The sequence below is a fragment of the Sapajus apella genome, unplaced genomic scaffold (assembly GCF_009761245.1).
Source record: "Sapajus apella isolate SASKATOON/1434 unplaced genomic scaffold, GSC_monkey_1.0 scaffold3, whole genome shotgun sequence".
Classification (NCBI taxonomy): domain Eukaryota; kingdom Metazoa; phylum Chordata; class Mammalia; order Primates; family Cebidae; genus Sapajus; species Sapajus apella.
In genome coordinates, this window is record NW_022436943.1 from 55152399 (window position 1) to 55169708 (window position 17310).

The following is a 17310-nucleotide window of genomic DNA, read 5'->3' on the forward strand; positions in this document are numbered from 1 at the left end:
CCATAACTTGATGTTCTTAAAAGGAATGTTGCTAGAGATCACCATGTTACTTTTAGTCAAACTAACATAACTATATGAATTTAATATTTTAGAATAAGTATTATAACTAATTTTGTTTCATTGGTACCACAACTACTACTAATAGTTAGCGTTCATTGAACAGTTACTACTACTAATTAACATTTATTAAACACCTATGTTGTTCCAAGCACTGTGCTAAATGTATTTTTTTATTTAATATCTGCAGCAGATCCTAACAAACAGATAGTGATGATTCTCATGTCACATGTTTATAAACAGAGATACATAGAAGTTAGGTAACTCATACTGGGTCACCTACTTAGTACGTAGTAGCTTATGGAGAAAGTAAACAGACTTTATAGAAATGTGCCTTCACAATTTTCAGGTCCTGTCTGATACATTTCCTCTTGTTAATTTGTCTCACCCTAACCATCAGACAGAGGAAAGAGTTTGTATTCCCCATAAAAGAAACAAAACACACAATAGTACACTTCATTCCCACTGTCCTTTCCTTTTACTCTGACCTGAGTATGGTTAAAAACACAAGAAAGGCAAAGAAGCAGTAATATACAGTGAGAATAAGCAGGCTTACAGATAACCGAGTTATTCGAATTAGTAGAAAAAGCCCATAAAACACTATACTCCCTCACCCGCTCCTCAGCCCCACACACAAACGTCAAAGAATTTAAAGGACAAGATACATATAGTTTGGAGAGAAATGTGTGTGGCAGCTGCTTATTCTCACCCTAGTTTCTTGTTTCTTTGCATTATAATTGCAAATTTTAATGTTCCTCTCATAAGAGTACTAAAACATAATAAGAAAACAAAAATGCAGAAAAAATATAAGATTTGAACCATCTCAATCAATTTAAGTGACCTTTCAAAAACACAATACTAGCCAACTACAGAATATGGATTCTTTTGAAGTGCATATACAATATTCACAAAATAGACTAATGTGGAACTATATAACAAGTGTAAGTAAATGTCAGGAAACTGACATGTTAAGTCACCAGGTTGAGTATGTTCTCTCACCACAAAAGAAATTATAATTCATTAACACATCTAGAAAAATCTCAAATATTTGGAAATTAAAAGATACTCATAGGTCAAAGAAGAAATGACAGAAGGAATTAGAAAATATTTTAAACTGAAAACACATACCAAATTTTGTAAGATGAAGCTGAAATAGTGCTCAGGAGGAATTTTATATGTTTAGATGCTTTTGCTTGCCAAGAAGTAAGTTCTAAAAGCAGTGAATTAACAACTTCTGGTAAGACATTAGAAAAAGAAGAGCAACAGAAGCTAAACTAAGCATATCAGAAGTCAGTGAAACAGAAAATAGTCAAACAGTAGAAAATATTAACACACGTAAAAGTTTGTTCTTTGAAATGGTTAATAAAATTGGTAAACCTCTAGTAACAGTGTTAAGGAAGATAAAGAGAGAAAACACAGATTACCAATATTACAAATGAAAAAAGGATCATCTCTATACATAACAAATAAATATTATAAACAATTTTATAAAAATAAATATAAAAATTTAGATGAAATGGGCAAAAATCATTGAAAGTCACAACTTACTAAAATTGACACAAGAAGTAGTAAAACACCCAAATAACCCTACAACTGTTGAAATAAATTTGTAATTTAAAAGCATCCTGCAAGAAAATGCATTTAAATTTGCTGCTTACTTTGATCAAACGTTTAGGTAGGAAATAATATTGGTTTCATACATATTCAGGAAACAAAAGAGGTTGAAACATTTTCTAACTCATGAGGCCAGCATAGCCTCCGTACTAAAATAATACATAAGACAACGATATTTTAAGAAAAACAAAATTATAGACAAATACCCCTCATAAATATAGTCACAAAAATCTTTATCAAAATATTAGCAAATGTATAAAACCGATGATATGGATGGCCTAAATAAATGGGGTCACTATGAGGAAAGCAAGATCAGTTTTACATGAGAAAATTGATCAGTCAGCAAAATTCACCACATTAACGTAATAAGAGAGCAAAGTTGCATGATCACACCGGTAGTTGCAGGAGAAAAAAAAAGAGTTTGAAAAAGCTCAATGTTCATTTAAGATAAAAATTATCAGAAAATTAGAAATAGACGGGAACCTAACCTGATAAAGAGTAATTAAAAAATTTATTGCTGATGTTATATATGATGGTTAAAGTCTGATGCTTTTTACCTAAAACTGAGGACAAGTCAAGGATGTCTACTTTCACAGTTTAAAAAATAATTATATGAAATTAGTATCTGTGCATTTATTAATTAAAATGAAAACATTCTTAACAATGAGGTAATAAATTCAAAGAACTATGTAAGACTTACATGAAGAAACTATACATTTCTGAAATATGCTTAAGAATATTTATATAAATGGAAACTAATCTTATTCTTGAATCAGAAGTTAATATAGATATCAGTTTTCTGTAGATTGAGCTATCATTTTAGTAAGATCAACTTTTTTTGTATTTGAACAAATGATGCTAAGGGCAGTGTGAAAGAATCCACATACGAGAGCAATCAGGAAAATGCTGTAGGGAAAAAAAAAGGAGTATTTGCCTTGCTCAGTAGGAAAACATATGACAGATCTTTGGTACTTAAATCAGATTGGACCTGTATATGGGTAAGTAGAAGAGAGGAAAATTCAAGTATAGAAGGTAACTGTGGTAAAGGTAAGATTTCAGATTTTCAAGGAAAAGGGTTACTATTCAGTTAATCTGGTTTGGACAACTGCTAAATACTATTAACCGGTGAAGGAGGGTCCAGGGAAGATTTCCACTTCACTTCCTTTACCAAGTTAGACAACTCATTATTTAGAAGAATACATAAAAACACTAAAATTAATACAGGAGTATTTTTTGTAATCTTGATTTGGGAGAAAAGTTTTCTTAGCACAACTCAAAAACTAAAAATTATAAAAAAATAATTGCTTGTTTGGGTAAGGTTTTTAAGCATTTGGCAGCAAAAAAAGTTGAGAGTTAAATGATCAATTGGAGGAAAGCATTTGTTTTACATGACAAAAGGTTAGTTTCCCAAACTGATAAGAAAAAAATACCTGAGTAGAATTAGAGGCAGTGGGCTTAAATAGGCAGTTTACATTTTCCAGGGTGGGGGTTGGAGGGATGATTTCAAGATGAAATACTTACCATTAATAGTAACATAAAAATTAAAATAAGAATGAATTCCCTTCTGCCTCTCAGATTGGCAAAGATTTTTTTAAAATATTTACTGTATCTAATAATTATTACAATGTAAAAGGTACAATGAAGTGCTGAAGTGTAAATTGCTGGTATTCTGACAATATATATGTACCAAAGTCAAAATTTTGAATACACGTTGATGCAGAATTTCTTTTTGTAAGACTATAAACCAAGAAGGCACCAGTCAGAATAAAATTATGTATGTATAAGAATAGACTTGTGAACATTATCATAATCAAAAATGGAAATGAACCTGCCTTTGTCCACTGGATTAAATCAAGTGTGATATATCTATGTAATGAAATACCATAATGTCATCTAAAAAGATAATATCTATATACATGAAATAATTTTTTACTAATGAAACAAAGCAGCTCACAAGAACAGATAGAGTATAATCACATTTAACATTGTAAATACATATTTTCCAAGGAAAATGCGTGCTTAGACTTAAAAACAGTTTGACACTACTGTGGTCTATTTCCCATACAGCCTTGTAGCTGGCCAGCAACTACAACAGCATTGATCTCTGCAAATAAGGAGTCTGACTTTGATATTTGCAGATAGCAGATAGAATACTCAGTGAATGAACAGCCTGTAAGTACATCTGCTGACGTTGCTTCTTTGTTCTTTTACAGTCCTCCTCCCAGTCCATCAGGAACGTTGACCATCACTTCTGGGCATGCCCAGTACCAATCTGTCCCAGTTTATGAGATGAAGTTTCCAGATCTGTGTGTGTACTGATTGGCTCATGAAGACCTCAACATATGATTTGTAAAGCCTAAAAATTAAGGCCAAGCTGAGCTTTCAGGGTTTACTTAATGTGTATTAACATACTTTATGAAAATAATGATGGCACTTATCTTTATCCAAATGCTTGGCATACTGTATTAGAAGTTTTGGAGCTATATATAATTTTAAGTACTTTCAAAGATAGATTTATGCCATGTTAATTTGCTTTGAGGTTCCTGTTGCCTTTTAAAGTTTGATTTCATTGTATTCCACTGTTAAGTAGTATATTTTAAACTTTTCACAAAGGTAATTTTTTTTAAAAAAGTAAGCCTTCAGAGGATTGAGACTGTATAAATTGTTTATTTCTTAAACATCTACACAACTGCTTAGATGTAGAAATTTTGTTGTTTTCTGCAAAGGCAGATACATTCAAATATATTCCTAGTCCTGGGGCTGCAAAACTGTTTGGTGGCTTTTTGTCCCCATACTTTAGATAAGCTGGGATAGGCACCCCGCTATTCATTTACTATAATAATATGTGATAGGCATTCCTCATCTTTTTCACAATAATAGGACATCTGTTGTATAGCATTCCTTGAACATGACCCTAAAAACGCCATACTTTAAATTGTCTGGTTCTTGTAATACTGTGTTTCCTGCCAAGAGTTTGATCATTCTGCTTGAGAGCTGTAGAGCTTACTCTTGGAGTACCAAACCGTGCAATATTTTTACATCATAAGATGTATTAGTTTACAGGCTATGCTTTGAAATTGTAGTATTTTGCTGTGGCTCCATGAATTAAATGAGATATATATTTAGTACAGAAAAAAAGACATTTAAAACAGTTACTAGTTCACCTGTGAAGAGTCTGTACATTTTGATTTCCATTAAGAGCACATTTATTTACATTTGTATATTGTGCATTGTTTTAAATCCTCATAGTAAAAAAGTTCTTCAGGTGGAACTTTAATTTGTAAGATTTGAACTGACTTGTATGCATCTGTGTAGAATTAGCTAGTTATATTTGAAAAGCTGCCTGTGTTTTAACAATCAAGTATGCTAAAGTTCGTCAATTTAAGCTACTTTTGATTTCACCTACCAAGATCACAGGTGCACTCTACACATACACTGACAGCCCTGTAACATTAGGTACATCTTAGTGAATTTTATCACGTGGTAAAATGAACAGCTTTCTTTGTAACTCATAAAATTCTCTTAGGACATTTTTATAAAGTCACCTGTTTGTAGTTCTATCTTTTCAGATTCCTTTTTTTGTGGTTTTTTTTTTGTTTTGTTTTGTTTTTACATAAAACAGCCTGCATACCAAAAACTGTAGCCTAGAAAACAGTTTAATTTTTGACTTTTGTTTTTGTTTAAAAAATTGCAGTGAAGAATGGGATGTTTGTGTTTATGGTTATTAGGGCACCTTTAGTAGGAGCAGAAAAAAGCAGGGAAATGATAATAGGACAAGCATACTTGAAAATTTTGGATGCTAAACAAAAGTGGAACATCTTGAAAACCAGTCTAGTCATTGAGACCTACGAAATGACACTGAAACATCCTGGGCTGCTTATTAAATGTGGATCAACAAGACTTGTTTCAGAATGACGGCGGAGTCGTTGCCACTGGAGGACTGAAGGGCCCTGTTGCAGTTGTCACTGGAACTTTGCCTCTTGATCAGGTAAAACGCTTCACCAATCAATAAAGCCAAGTTGTTTTTTTTTTTTTTTTTTTTTCCCCTTTTTTCCTTCTATATTTTTAAAGAAGGATGTTAATTTTTGAATATATATTTTAAAAAATCTAAGCAGGGGGACATGCAAAAACAATCATCATCCAGTTGGATGTCATTTTATAGATTAACACTGTGTGCTTTTGTATGGAAAAAATATATATAATTTAATAGTGTAAAAAATAAAATATATATTCATTTGCACTCATGTGAAACAAACTTTGCTCTACAAAATTTCATGTTTCTTAGTGATTTTAAAATGCACGTATTGCATGTAAAGGAAAACCGTTACAATTGATGTTTATCACACCTTTACCTTGGTCTTTGTTGATTTGGGTTTTGTTGGGGTTTGTGTTACTGTTTTGAAATAACAGTAGGCTTCTATATGGATTTCTGAACTGGTCTTGTTGACAAGGATTCCCAAGAAATGGATCTTTTCACTGGCTGACTCCCATGTCTGCAGGAGATTCTGCAGGAACTGGGTATGCACACGGTGTTGTAGCCAGTTCGGGTACTGAACATTTAGGATTTGTTGAAGTTCACTGTATTGCTATATTTTTGTAAATATATAAAACTCTTAATAAATTGTTAATCATTCTCTTTTTGCTGTATAGAGTTGTTTATATCACTTTTTCTTTCATGACATTGAACAGTTAACATTTAAATGTTCTTCCCGTACTTGTGTTGTCTGTAACCACTTATATACAGTTTTGTTGTTATTGGAGTTTACCTGAATACATATGCGCGCACACACACATACTTCCTTAATACTGCTGAACTCATTATCTTTTAGAATAATAATACTACACTTTACCAGCAATTAACTTGTCTCTACCCAAAATGTCTGAAAATGGAACTAATTTGTCTTATTCAATGCTCATATCTGTATTAAATGTAATGAAGTTAGTTTTTTAAAATGTAAAAATTCACTGTCCAATTCATATGTAAGCAATAAAACATAAATCAGATTACTTGTATATAAGTTCATTTTTTATAATAGCTATTATTACATTTAATTAAATTTATTCAATATTTGCTTAAATTAAAAATGAAGAGCTTCTTTTGAGCCCAGTAGTTCAAGGCTACAGGGAGCTAGGATATTGACACTAGACTCCAGTCTGGATGACAAAGCACAACCCCATCTCAAAAACAAAAAAATGAAGAGCTTTAGTAAAAATTAATTTGCCAAATGGATTCATTCCCCTATACATGGGAAGTATGAGAACGATAACTGCTAGTCATGACAAGATGTAGTAAGGTAAAGTTCATAGTGTGTGCTTGTGAAAGTGTAGTTGCCATCTCTGCATCAGTCTTAATGATTGTCTTTTCAATTCTACCTCCTTGCCCTATAAATTACACAAAGAGGCCAAGCATGGTGTTTCACACCTGTAAAGCCCAGCCCTTTGGGAGGCCAAGGCAGGTGGAGCACAAGGTCAGGAGTTGGAGACCAGCCTGGCCAACATAGTGAAACCCCATCTCTACTAAAAATACAAAAATTAGCCAGGTGTGGTGGCATGTGCCTGTGATCCCAGCCCCTTGAGAGGCTGAGGCAGGACAATCACTTGAACCTGGGAGGCAGAGGTTGCAGTGAACCAAGATCATGCCATTGCACTCCAGCCTTGGTGACAGAATGAGACTCTGTCTCAAAAAAAAAAGCAACTTTATATATATTTTATGTAATCTTTATATATATTTTATGTATAAATGTTTATATTTTTATTTATATATATTATATATTTTTACATATATATAATATATATGTAAAATATAAATAAAATATTTTAATATATATTGTAAGTATATTTTATTTTGTAAATGTATTTTGTAAATATATATATATTTATATTTTATAAATGTATATATTTTATATATACATTTACAAAATGTAAAATATATGTAATATATAATTATTTACATATATATATATATTATAAATATATACTCTCAGTACCCTATCCCCCCCAGTTTGCTTATTCTACCACTTACAAAGATGTGCATCGTAGCCTGAATGCAGTTCAGGAACCTCCTTTGTTAGCAATGTAGCATAGCAGTGAGGAGCTCAGCCTCTTCACAAATTCAGCACCATCACTACCTTACTGACCTTAGGCCAATAAGTGAACTTTGATCTGTGAAGTCCTCATATGTAAAATGAGTATGGTAAGTTCTGCCCTCCAAGGTTAGCTGTGAGTAAGCGAATCACTTAGAAGAGTTTCCCAGAGCTATGCCTACATGACACACAGAGCAAGCATTCAATAAATGATTAATGTAAGGCCGGTTGCCTCGTCGGGAGCTTGGACACACCCACCTCTGCACCCGGCACCAGGCTCTGCAGTCTGGCACCTAGCTCTACCATATGGCTTCCCTGGAAGGCTCCAGCTGATGCAAGGCTCCTGGCCGGCTCTCCCACCGGAAAACCCGCTCAACAACCCGCCAACCAATAGTGGGACGCCCTGTCTCAATCCCACTCCCCTGGAGTCAATCAGAGCACCCAGCTGTTGCTCGTTCCTCCTAGCCATAAAAACTCCACGCCCCAGGAAGTTGGTGCGACTTCCCTGGCCCCTTTCCCCTGGACCATGGAACCTTGCCCGGGAGTTGAATAAATTGGCATTTAATTTTCTTAATGCTGGTCTCAGTTTCCTCATTTTAAACTCGGCAATAACCCTTACAATTAATAATAATCATCTTTGTGTTCACTACACTGGGACATAAGCAACCTGGGCGGCTCTCAGCCCTGTAGTCTTAGGTCAGCCATTCCAAGTTTCTGAACCTGTTGCCATGGGTATAAACTTAGCACTCTGCCATCCTGTATACTTTCCTTCCAACTCTAAGTTGCTGTGATCCTGTTACCTGTTCTCTCATAAAATTATTCATCTCAAGTACCAAGTTCAAATGATGGAAAAAGCAGAGGCAAGATGGAACATGAAACTCTGCCCACTTAGTATTGCTCCAGTCAGCCTTTTACCTGTACTTGGAATCAGAGGCAGACTATCAGAAAGGCTCTGTCTTAGCCTAGGTTTTAGCCTAGGTTTCTCTAAAGCAGAGCCTGAGACAAAGTGTGTGTGCAGGTATTACTTTGGGAATTGATCTATCATGGAAGCAGAAATAGCCAATTAGGAGGATTTCTTGGTTGTCTATCACTTGAGCTCCCAACTAGCCATTCCACTGGAGATTCTAAGGAGTCTCATAAAAATAATCTCAAAACTACCCGGGGGATGAAAAATTGGGAAAGTATTTATTATTTGGCTTCTGTTCATGGTTGAAGGTGGCCCTGTGGTCATTAACTCTCCCACATTTTTTGACTATATGCTTGAGTGCTGAGCTGTTTCCCTAGGTGTCCCATTCAACCCCATCTCAAAAACAGTTCTTATTCTCAGGGAAGTCCTGTGCCAGAAGGCAGGAAGTACAGCAGTACAGCAAGCAGGCGGGCGTTGTCATTCCACCCCCATGAGGCAGTTGGAGTCTATGTGGAACTAGTTATCACAGCAGGGTCTGAAGGGATAGGTGAGGACTAGAGGATGTGAAGTCAAGCAAAAGATGTCCAAGATAGCACCATCTAGTCTGGTATTTAAGAACAAGACTAAATCTAGGAGCATTTGGTTTATAATTTCATGTTTTCTCCATCTTGCTCACTGGTTGTGGCTGTAACACTCCTTCACCATTCTATTTGCTGACCCTTTGCTTTTCTTATCCTACTTTATTTGCATAACAGTTATAGCTGTGCACTTGTAGAATTCCTGATTCAAGAGACTTAAGGGCTGAAAGAATCTTAGAGTCAGGTTCATTCAAAGCTTACATTTTACAAATGAGAACAGTGAATCTCAGACTTAAAGCTGACAGTACTCATTCACCAACTAACTTTAGTAAACTTCTGATTATAACATCAACTTTAGTATATCTGAAAATTAGGGATACCATTCCATGCCTTAAGATAGCAAGAAAATATAAAAAGTAATCATCTCAAATATGGTAATTATAAGTCATCTAAGTGAATAAAGAAATTGAAATTAGGGATGCAAGGCATTCAACTCAGTCCACAGTAGGCCCTTTTTAAAAAGAAAAAACTTTACTGAGCTATTATTCACATACCACAAAATTCATATTTTAAAGTGTATAAATTCACAAAGTTAAGCACTGTTCACCACTATTTAATTCCAGAACACTTAAGTCGCCAAAAAGAAAACACATATTCCTTACCAGTCACTCATTTTTCCTTCCCCACTGGGCCCTGGCAACTGCATTTCTCGAGTGACTAATGATGTGGAACATCTTTCCAAGTGCTCATTGGCCATTTGTACATCTTCTGTGGAGAAATATATATTCTGAATCTTTCACCCATTTTTTATGGGGTTGTCTTTTTATTGTTTTTACATTACAGTAGCCTCTCATCCCTAGTCTGCACTCTTTCCAATTTTTTCTTTTGCTGCCAGATTGATCTTTCTGAAGTGTGGGAAGCATTACTTAAAATACTTCTCAGACTTTTCTATACCCAATAGAAGCCAAACTTCCTTCCCCAACATGATAGGGCTTCCGTCCTTGTTATAACACCAGCCTTTCTGCTTCCTGAGGAAGTGACTAACATGAGTCCTGTTTTGGATGTGTTAAATTTAAGGTATCTGGGGAGCATCCAAGTAACAGATACTAGCATGAGGTTGAATATTCAGGCCTGGAAATCAAAGATTTGGTAGTGATTCAGAAGTCAAAAGCATATTGACAATAATTAAAACTGAAAATGAATGAGCGTGTCCCAGGGAGGAGAAGGTTTGTGACTTCTGAAAAGTGCTGGCCCCAGACAGACACCTGAGAACACGTAGCTTTAGAAAGAGAGGCTGCACAAGGGACCAAGAGAAAGACACAAGAAGTTAGAAGAGCTACTTGTTCACGTGTTTACCCGTTGGCTTTTTCAAACTGTTAGGATTTGAAATCTAAAAATGTCCTAGAAACCATATAAACTAAAGTTGGGGGGGAAAGTCTTTCTCCCCACCCATTATTGATTTATACTATAGGGGGAGAAATTACCATTAGAATCCTGTAATCTCAGGGAAAGTATCATCTTTAAATTCCCTTCCAGCTCTAGCTTTTTGTAATTCAGTCTATGGTGTAGTGCTGTGAAGACTATTTTCACTGAGTCTTAGCGTGTCAGACCTGGAATAATCCTTAGAAGCCATCAAATCTAACTCTTTTACTCTGGCCTTCTGGAGCAGAATGGGACTGTTCCCTCCCTTCCCTATGCAGCTAACAAGACAGGCCCAAGGGAAATGATGTGAAAGGAAAAGTGATTTAAGAAGCTAAGCAGGATAGAGGTTGGTGCTTACTCCAAGACACACAGCGGGGAATGGGACATGGCAGGACTTTTAAGTTCCAATTCAGTTAAGAGCTGTCAGAATCTTTTCTTAAAACATAAGTTCACTACTTCTGCTTAACAATATTTATAGGGAAAACCATTAAAGATTGTTAAGCAGAAGTAGTGAATGTAATGTGTTTTAAAAGAACCAATATGCTTACTCATTAGCCAGACACTCAAGGCCCTTCACAGTCTAAAACCTACCTTGCAGATTGTTTAGCATAAACTCAGAATTTTTTATAAGATGGTATCTTTACCAAGGATCTGGGATGCCTGAATCCTGCCTTTACCATCAGCCAACCAGGGTGCATTTCTTGATAAGCTATTAACATAAAACAAATGCACTTTATTCCCCCATTATCCACAGGGGATATATTCCAAGACCCCCAATGGATGCCTGAGGCTGTGGATGCTACCAAACTCTATATACCACTGTGTTTTTTCCTATTATACATACCTATGATAAAATTTAATTTATAAATTAGGCACAGTAAGAGATCAACAACAATAAGCTCATAGAAAAATTATAACAATATACTTCTATAGACATAAAAAATAAGGGTGACTGGAACACAAGCACTGCAATATTGCAGAAGTCCATCTCATAACTGAGATGGTCTCTAAGTGACTAATGGTCATGTAGTGTCTATGGCACAGCCATGCTGGACAAAGGAGTGTTTCACATCCTGGGTGGGATGAGGTGGGGTGGTGAGAGATTTTGTCATACTACTTAGAAGAGTATACAATTTAAAAACTCTGAATTGTTCATTTCTAGAGTTTTCCATTTAATATTTCAGACCTGAATTGTCCACAGGTAACTAAAACCACAAAAAGGAAAACTGCAGTTAGTTGGGCGACTACTATAAATAGAAAGCCAACTGCGACTTTAAGCTGTACCTGGCAGACACTACAAGACACCTCTTTAAAAAGCTCTCCATAAAGCCTTTCTAGTCCAAATACCGCTCTCCCTGGCAGGACTTTTCAGGAATCTAGATCTATTTCATTCTCAGTACGTGAGCAGCTGGTTGTTGCTGGTGAGATGTAGACCAAGGGAGGTAGGGCCAGGAGAGTGTATTGATGGGGTGAATTAAGAAGATACAGGAAAAGCTTCTGAGGTGTTAGTCCACGTTAAGTTTGATGACTGGCTGTGTCATTCACTAAGGCAGGAAGAGTGGGGAAAGAGCCAGTTCAGAGTGGGAGAGGAGGCATCGGGCTAGGAATCAAGGTATTTGTTTTGGCCAAGTTAATTTTCAGATGTTTAACAACTATCAAGAAAAAATCCAAGCGACTCTTCAAATATACGAGTTTGGAGTCATGGAAAAGGCCAGCATTTTAGCCATAAATATGGAAATCATCAGTAGGTTTCAGAAAGAAAGAATAAAGACTCTCCTTGGTCAGGGAGATCAAGTAAGGCTCCTCTGAGGCCTCTTCTCAGGTAGGCCTCAGACTAGGCCTATGAGAACTTCAGTTCTCACCACCACCAACTTTGTCCACTCCCCACGCTCGGAGGCTTGAGCAAATACCAGTATAGCTCCTAACAGCTCAGGACCACATCCTTAGGATAAGGACGCCAGCTCCACTTAAGTCCTTGTCTGAGAAAGCTTAATGCTGACAAAATAATTTACTCTTCACTCCAGCCAAAACCTGAATTTAGGCCCCTGACCTCCATTTTCTTAGAGCATTTACTTTACAAAACTAGCAACTATAAATATTTTCCCTGCCTTTTTGTGACATAAATCTTCTACCACGCTGAAATGTCTCCTCAGGGACCTAGGAGCCATCTCTTTGATAGGCCAGCGTTGAGGGAGACAGCTCTCCTGTATCAGTTCCTGAGCCCACCCACCCTCAGGAACTGAGACAGGAGAGCTACGTCCCCGAACGTTGCTCTAATTTACAAAAGAGCTTTCTCCCACCTTGCTCCAATTTACAAAACTGCCTCTTGTCCTAAACATATGAGAAATTTGTTTTGTCTTCAGATAACCACCAGTTAACAAACCCAGGTTGCTAATCACATAGACCAATCCCTCTTACATCCTTCAGTACATTTCCTTTAGCATACCCCAGCTAACAAACTATCCTAAGGGAAAATTAAGAAAACAATCTTATTTACATCTGTAACAGAAAATAAAATACTTAGGAATTAACTAGAGAGGTAAAATACCTATTTAATAAAAGTTCTGAGACACTGATGAAGTAAACTAAAAAAGAATCAAATAAATGGAGAAACATTCTTCATGAATTGAAATAATATTAAGATGTCCATAATACACAAAGTAATCTACAGATTCAGTGCAATCCCTATGTGAATCCTTGTGGCATTTTTTTACAGAGATAGAACAAAGAATCCTAAAATTCATGTGGAACCACAAAAGATCCCGGATAGCCAAAGCAATCTTGAGAAGAACAAATCTGGAGCCATCACACTTCCTGTCTACAAAGTATATTACAAAGCTATAATAAACAAGTATGAGGTGGCATAAAAACAGACACAAACCAAGGAACAGAATACAAAGCCCAGAAACAAATGTACAAATTAATGGTCAGCTCATCTTTTAAAAGAATACTAAGAACATACAATGGGGAAAGGATAGCCTCTTCAACAAACGATGTTTGGAAAACTGGATATCCACACTGAAAAAAAGAAAGAATTTAGGCCTATATCTCACACCATACACAAAAGTCAACTCAAAATGGGTTAAAGACTTAGACATAAAACTTGACACTGTACTAGAAGAAAATATATGAAAAACTTTCTTGACATTGGTCTTGGCAATATGTTTTTGGAGCTGATCCAAAAAACAAAGGCAACAAAAGCAAAAATAAGCAAGTGGACTACATCAAATGAAAAAGCTTCGGCATACCAAAGTAAACAACAGAGTAAAAAGACAACCTACAGAATGTGAGAAAATATATGTATCTTTATATATTTTTGTTAGTATCCAAAATATATAAGGAATTCATATAACTCAATACCAAAAATACAAATAATCTAGTTTAAAAATGGGCAAAGGACCTAAATAGACAGTTCTCAAAAGAAGACTTTCAGATGGCCAACAAAGCATATTAAACAGGGTGCAACATTTGCAATCATCAGGGAGATGCAAATCAAAATCACAATGGAAATATCAACTCAAATCTGTTAGGGTGGTTAGTATCAAACAGGCAAAAAAGTGTTGGTGATGATGTATACAAAAGTGAACTCTTTTATACTTTTGGTGGGAATTTAAATTGACACAGCCATTGTGGAAAACAGTATAGGGATTCCTCAAAATATTAAAAATAGAACTGCTATGTGATCCAGCACTCCCACTTCTCTCTCTCTCTCTCTCTGTCTCTCTCTCTGCGTATATACACACTGATATATATGTATATATCCTATATATATCACACATATATATTTGTGTGTGTATGTGTGTGTGTGTGTGTATGTGTGTGTGTGGGTGTGTATATATATATATATATATATATATATATGGTGTATATATGCACAATGAAATGTTCAGCTATACCCACAAAAAGAAAACCCTGCCATTTGTGGCAGCATGGATGGAGCTACAAGTCATTATGCTGAGTAAATTAAGCCAGACACAGAAAAAATCTACATGATCTCAGTTATATGTAAAATCTAAAGTAGTCAAAACTTTAGAAGAAGAGAAGATGGACTTAAGGAAAGAAAGAATGGTATGATGTTGGTCAAAGGATATAAAGTTTCAATTATGCAACACAAGTTCTAGAGATCTAATGTACAGCATTGGGACAGTAATTTAAAATATTGTATTGTATACGTGAAAAAAGTCCTCTCACCTTTTGTTTTGTCAGAGTTGAGCTCAAGTTGCACGGAGTCTCTCCCCTACTGCAGTAGTACTGAATAAAATCCGCCTTGCCATTTTTAACAAGTGCCCAGTGCAAAATTATTCTTATAATGCCCAAGAGTGAGCTCTAACATACCTAACATTTAGAGGATTGCTAAAGAAGGAGGAATAAGCAAAGATGACTGAGGGAAAGTAACCAAAAATGTAGAATGAAAACTAGTAGAATGTGTAGTCATTGCTGACAAGAGGACAATGTTGAAGTAGGAAGGGATAGTAAGTGTGGAATTAGGCTGGAAGATTAACAGAGGTGTGTCCAATGGCTCAAGCAGCAATATAGAGGTCATTTGTGACTTGTTTCTATTGAATGATGTTGTGTGCCTGATTGAAAAGATGACAAGGAATGTAACCATTTTTTGAGACTTTGTCTTGGGACAGCAAATAAATAAATGGGGGGTGATATCTGGAGCAGGATGTAGAGTCTAGGGAGAGATTTTTATAGATGGGAGATTTTAGTCTGTCTTTGCATGCAGATTAGAATGATACAGAAAAGGGAGAGAAATTGATATAGAACAAAAAGGACATATTTGCAGGAATCAAACCCTAGAAAAGGCAAGTGAGCATTGTACTAGCCCATAGATGGAGAATTTGACCTTTAACAAGGAAAAGGAACTTATTTCATTGTAACAAGAAGGAAGAGAAAGACTATGCAAGGAATTTTGAAGTTCTGATGGCAGGAAGATGAAAATATTCCCACTGGAAAGCTTTAATTATCTCAATAGAGTATAGGTGAGGTCATTGTACTAAACAGTTCTCCAGGTGTCTCTTGCATTTCTGCATGTTTTGTGAGCTGAGACATTAACTACCTTTATTCTGGACTAACTTTTCAAGGATGTGGCATAGTAAACAGACTGGGAAGATACGGATAATGTTTCCCTTGGGATCCATGGGCAGACACACTTAATGTCCTGTATTAAGATAATGTCCCCCTCTGGGTTATAGACAGACAGGCTTAAAGCCCATTATAAAAGAGCCAGGTTCCCTAAATTCAGGATTCTCCGGTGTAATTAAAACGCCTGCATGTGTCAGTGTCCCCTGGCCCTCTCTGCACTGCTTCAGGTTTCAGGAAAATAACATAAATGCTGGGACTCAGGTTATTGTCATTGCTGTAATTAATAAAGTCCTTTGTGTCAGACCCAAGCATCTCAGGTCTTTTGCCAGCATCCATGAAACACAGACAAACTCGTAAGGTTGTAAATAAGATTAAATGTCAAACTTTAAAGTTCTTGAGTTATCAACTGAGAGTGATGGGGGTGCATGGGAAGTTTGAGGAGAGAAGAGAAGATACCAAACAGTGGTCCTGGAGAGCAGAAAAGTCAACTGATTAGGAAAAGGTTGAATATCCATTTGAGGTTTCGTGGTCGTAAACCTGAAGTAAAATGGATCAGCTCAGTTGCATTTTTTTTGCTGCAGTCACATTCAGCTGCCTCTAGTGAAGATGTGGAGAAGGCAGATGGTCATCATACTGTGGGTGACCTAACACAGTGACTACCATGGTGAGTGGACCCTTAGTCAATTCCTCCTGGGTTAAAAAAAGGAAGGAAGGAAGGAGCCAGCCAACAAGCAATTTGTTACTTGCAGCGAATCCCATGGAGGCATGCCTCCATCCTTGCCATCTTAGTGCACCCTGGCTGATTGCCAGCTGCTGCACCTGCATTTCTTTGCCAAGACTTCTTTGGCCAACAGAGCCCACTTTGCCCCAAACTGTGCTGCAGGACAGGAGGAAGCATCACCCTCCCCAGGAACAATGACTGATGGAAGTTTCTCTCCCTCCGTACCTCTCTCTCACGTCTGTCTCGTGTGTGTGTGTGTGTGTGTGTGTGTGTATTCCACTTTTTTTCCTTGGAGGAGATGACTTTGAAATGTGCATCCTACCCTGGCTCCCAAAGTCTCAGATGGCACTTCTAGTGTGAAGTGGTCTAGGCACCCACAGTGTTAACTGGCTTGATAACACACCATTCTTTGGCTGCCTTTCTTTCCTATTTATTCACTCTCCTCACAGTGTTTTCTTCAGTTTCCAAACAAACTACATGCCCTCCAGTCCTTGTCTAAGGGTCTACTTCCAGGACAACCCAAACTCAGGCTGTTAGTTAAGGTCATGTTGTTGAAAAGATTCCAGTGTGTTGTATTAATCAAAAAATGGTTATCACGTGGTTTCACTAGAAGGTAGGGAAGGGTACCAGCTGTTGGTTTAGCACCATGACTTTTTGATTGCTTAAGGTGTTACCAACCTTGGGATACTTTTATGTCATTAAAAACCTCAGCAAACACTGAGCTCTTTAGAAGTCCTGCTTTCCTGTCTGAGGAGAGGGAGAAAATGAAATACCCTTTCACTGTAGGGTACCTGATGTATGGGGACTGAGAACCAAAGATGGGAGTCTGTGTTCCTATGG

General features: G+C 36.5%; 1 protein-coding gene across 5 annotated transcripts in view; it reads left to right on the forward strand.

The window, feature by feature from the left end:
• The window catches only part of EFR3A (EFR3 homolog A), a 103825-nt gene extending 97150 nt beyond the window's left edge, over positions 1–6675 (forward strand). For all 5 annotated transcript variants that reach the window (XM_032253708.1, XM_032253713.1, XM_032253734.1 and 2 more), the window contains one exon: positions 3885–6675. In XM_032253708.1, coding sequence (XP_032109599.1) covers positions 3885–3990 — 106 coding nt within the window. In that variant the 3' untranslated portion in view covers positions 3991–6675. The remainder of the gene's footprint in view (positions 1–3884) is intronic.
• The last annotated feature ends 10635 nt before the right edge of the window (positions 6676–17310 follow it).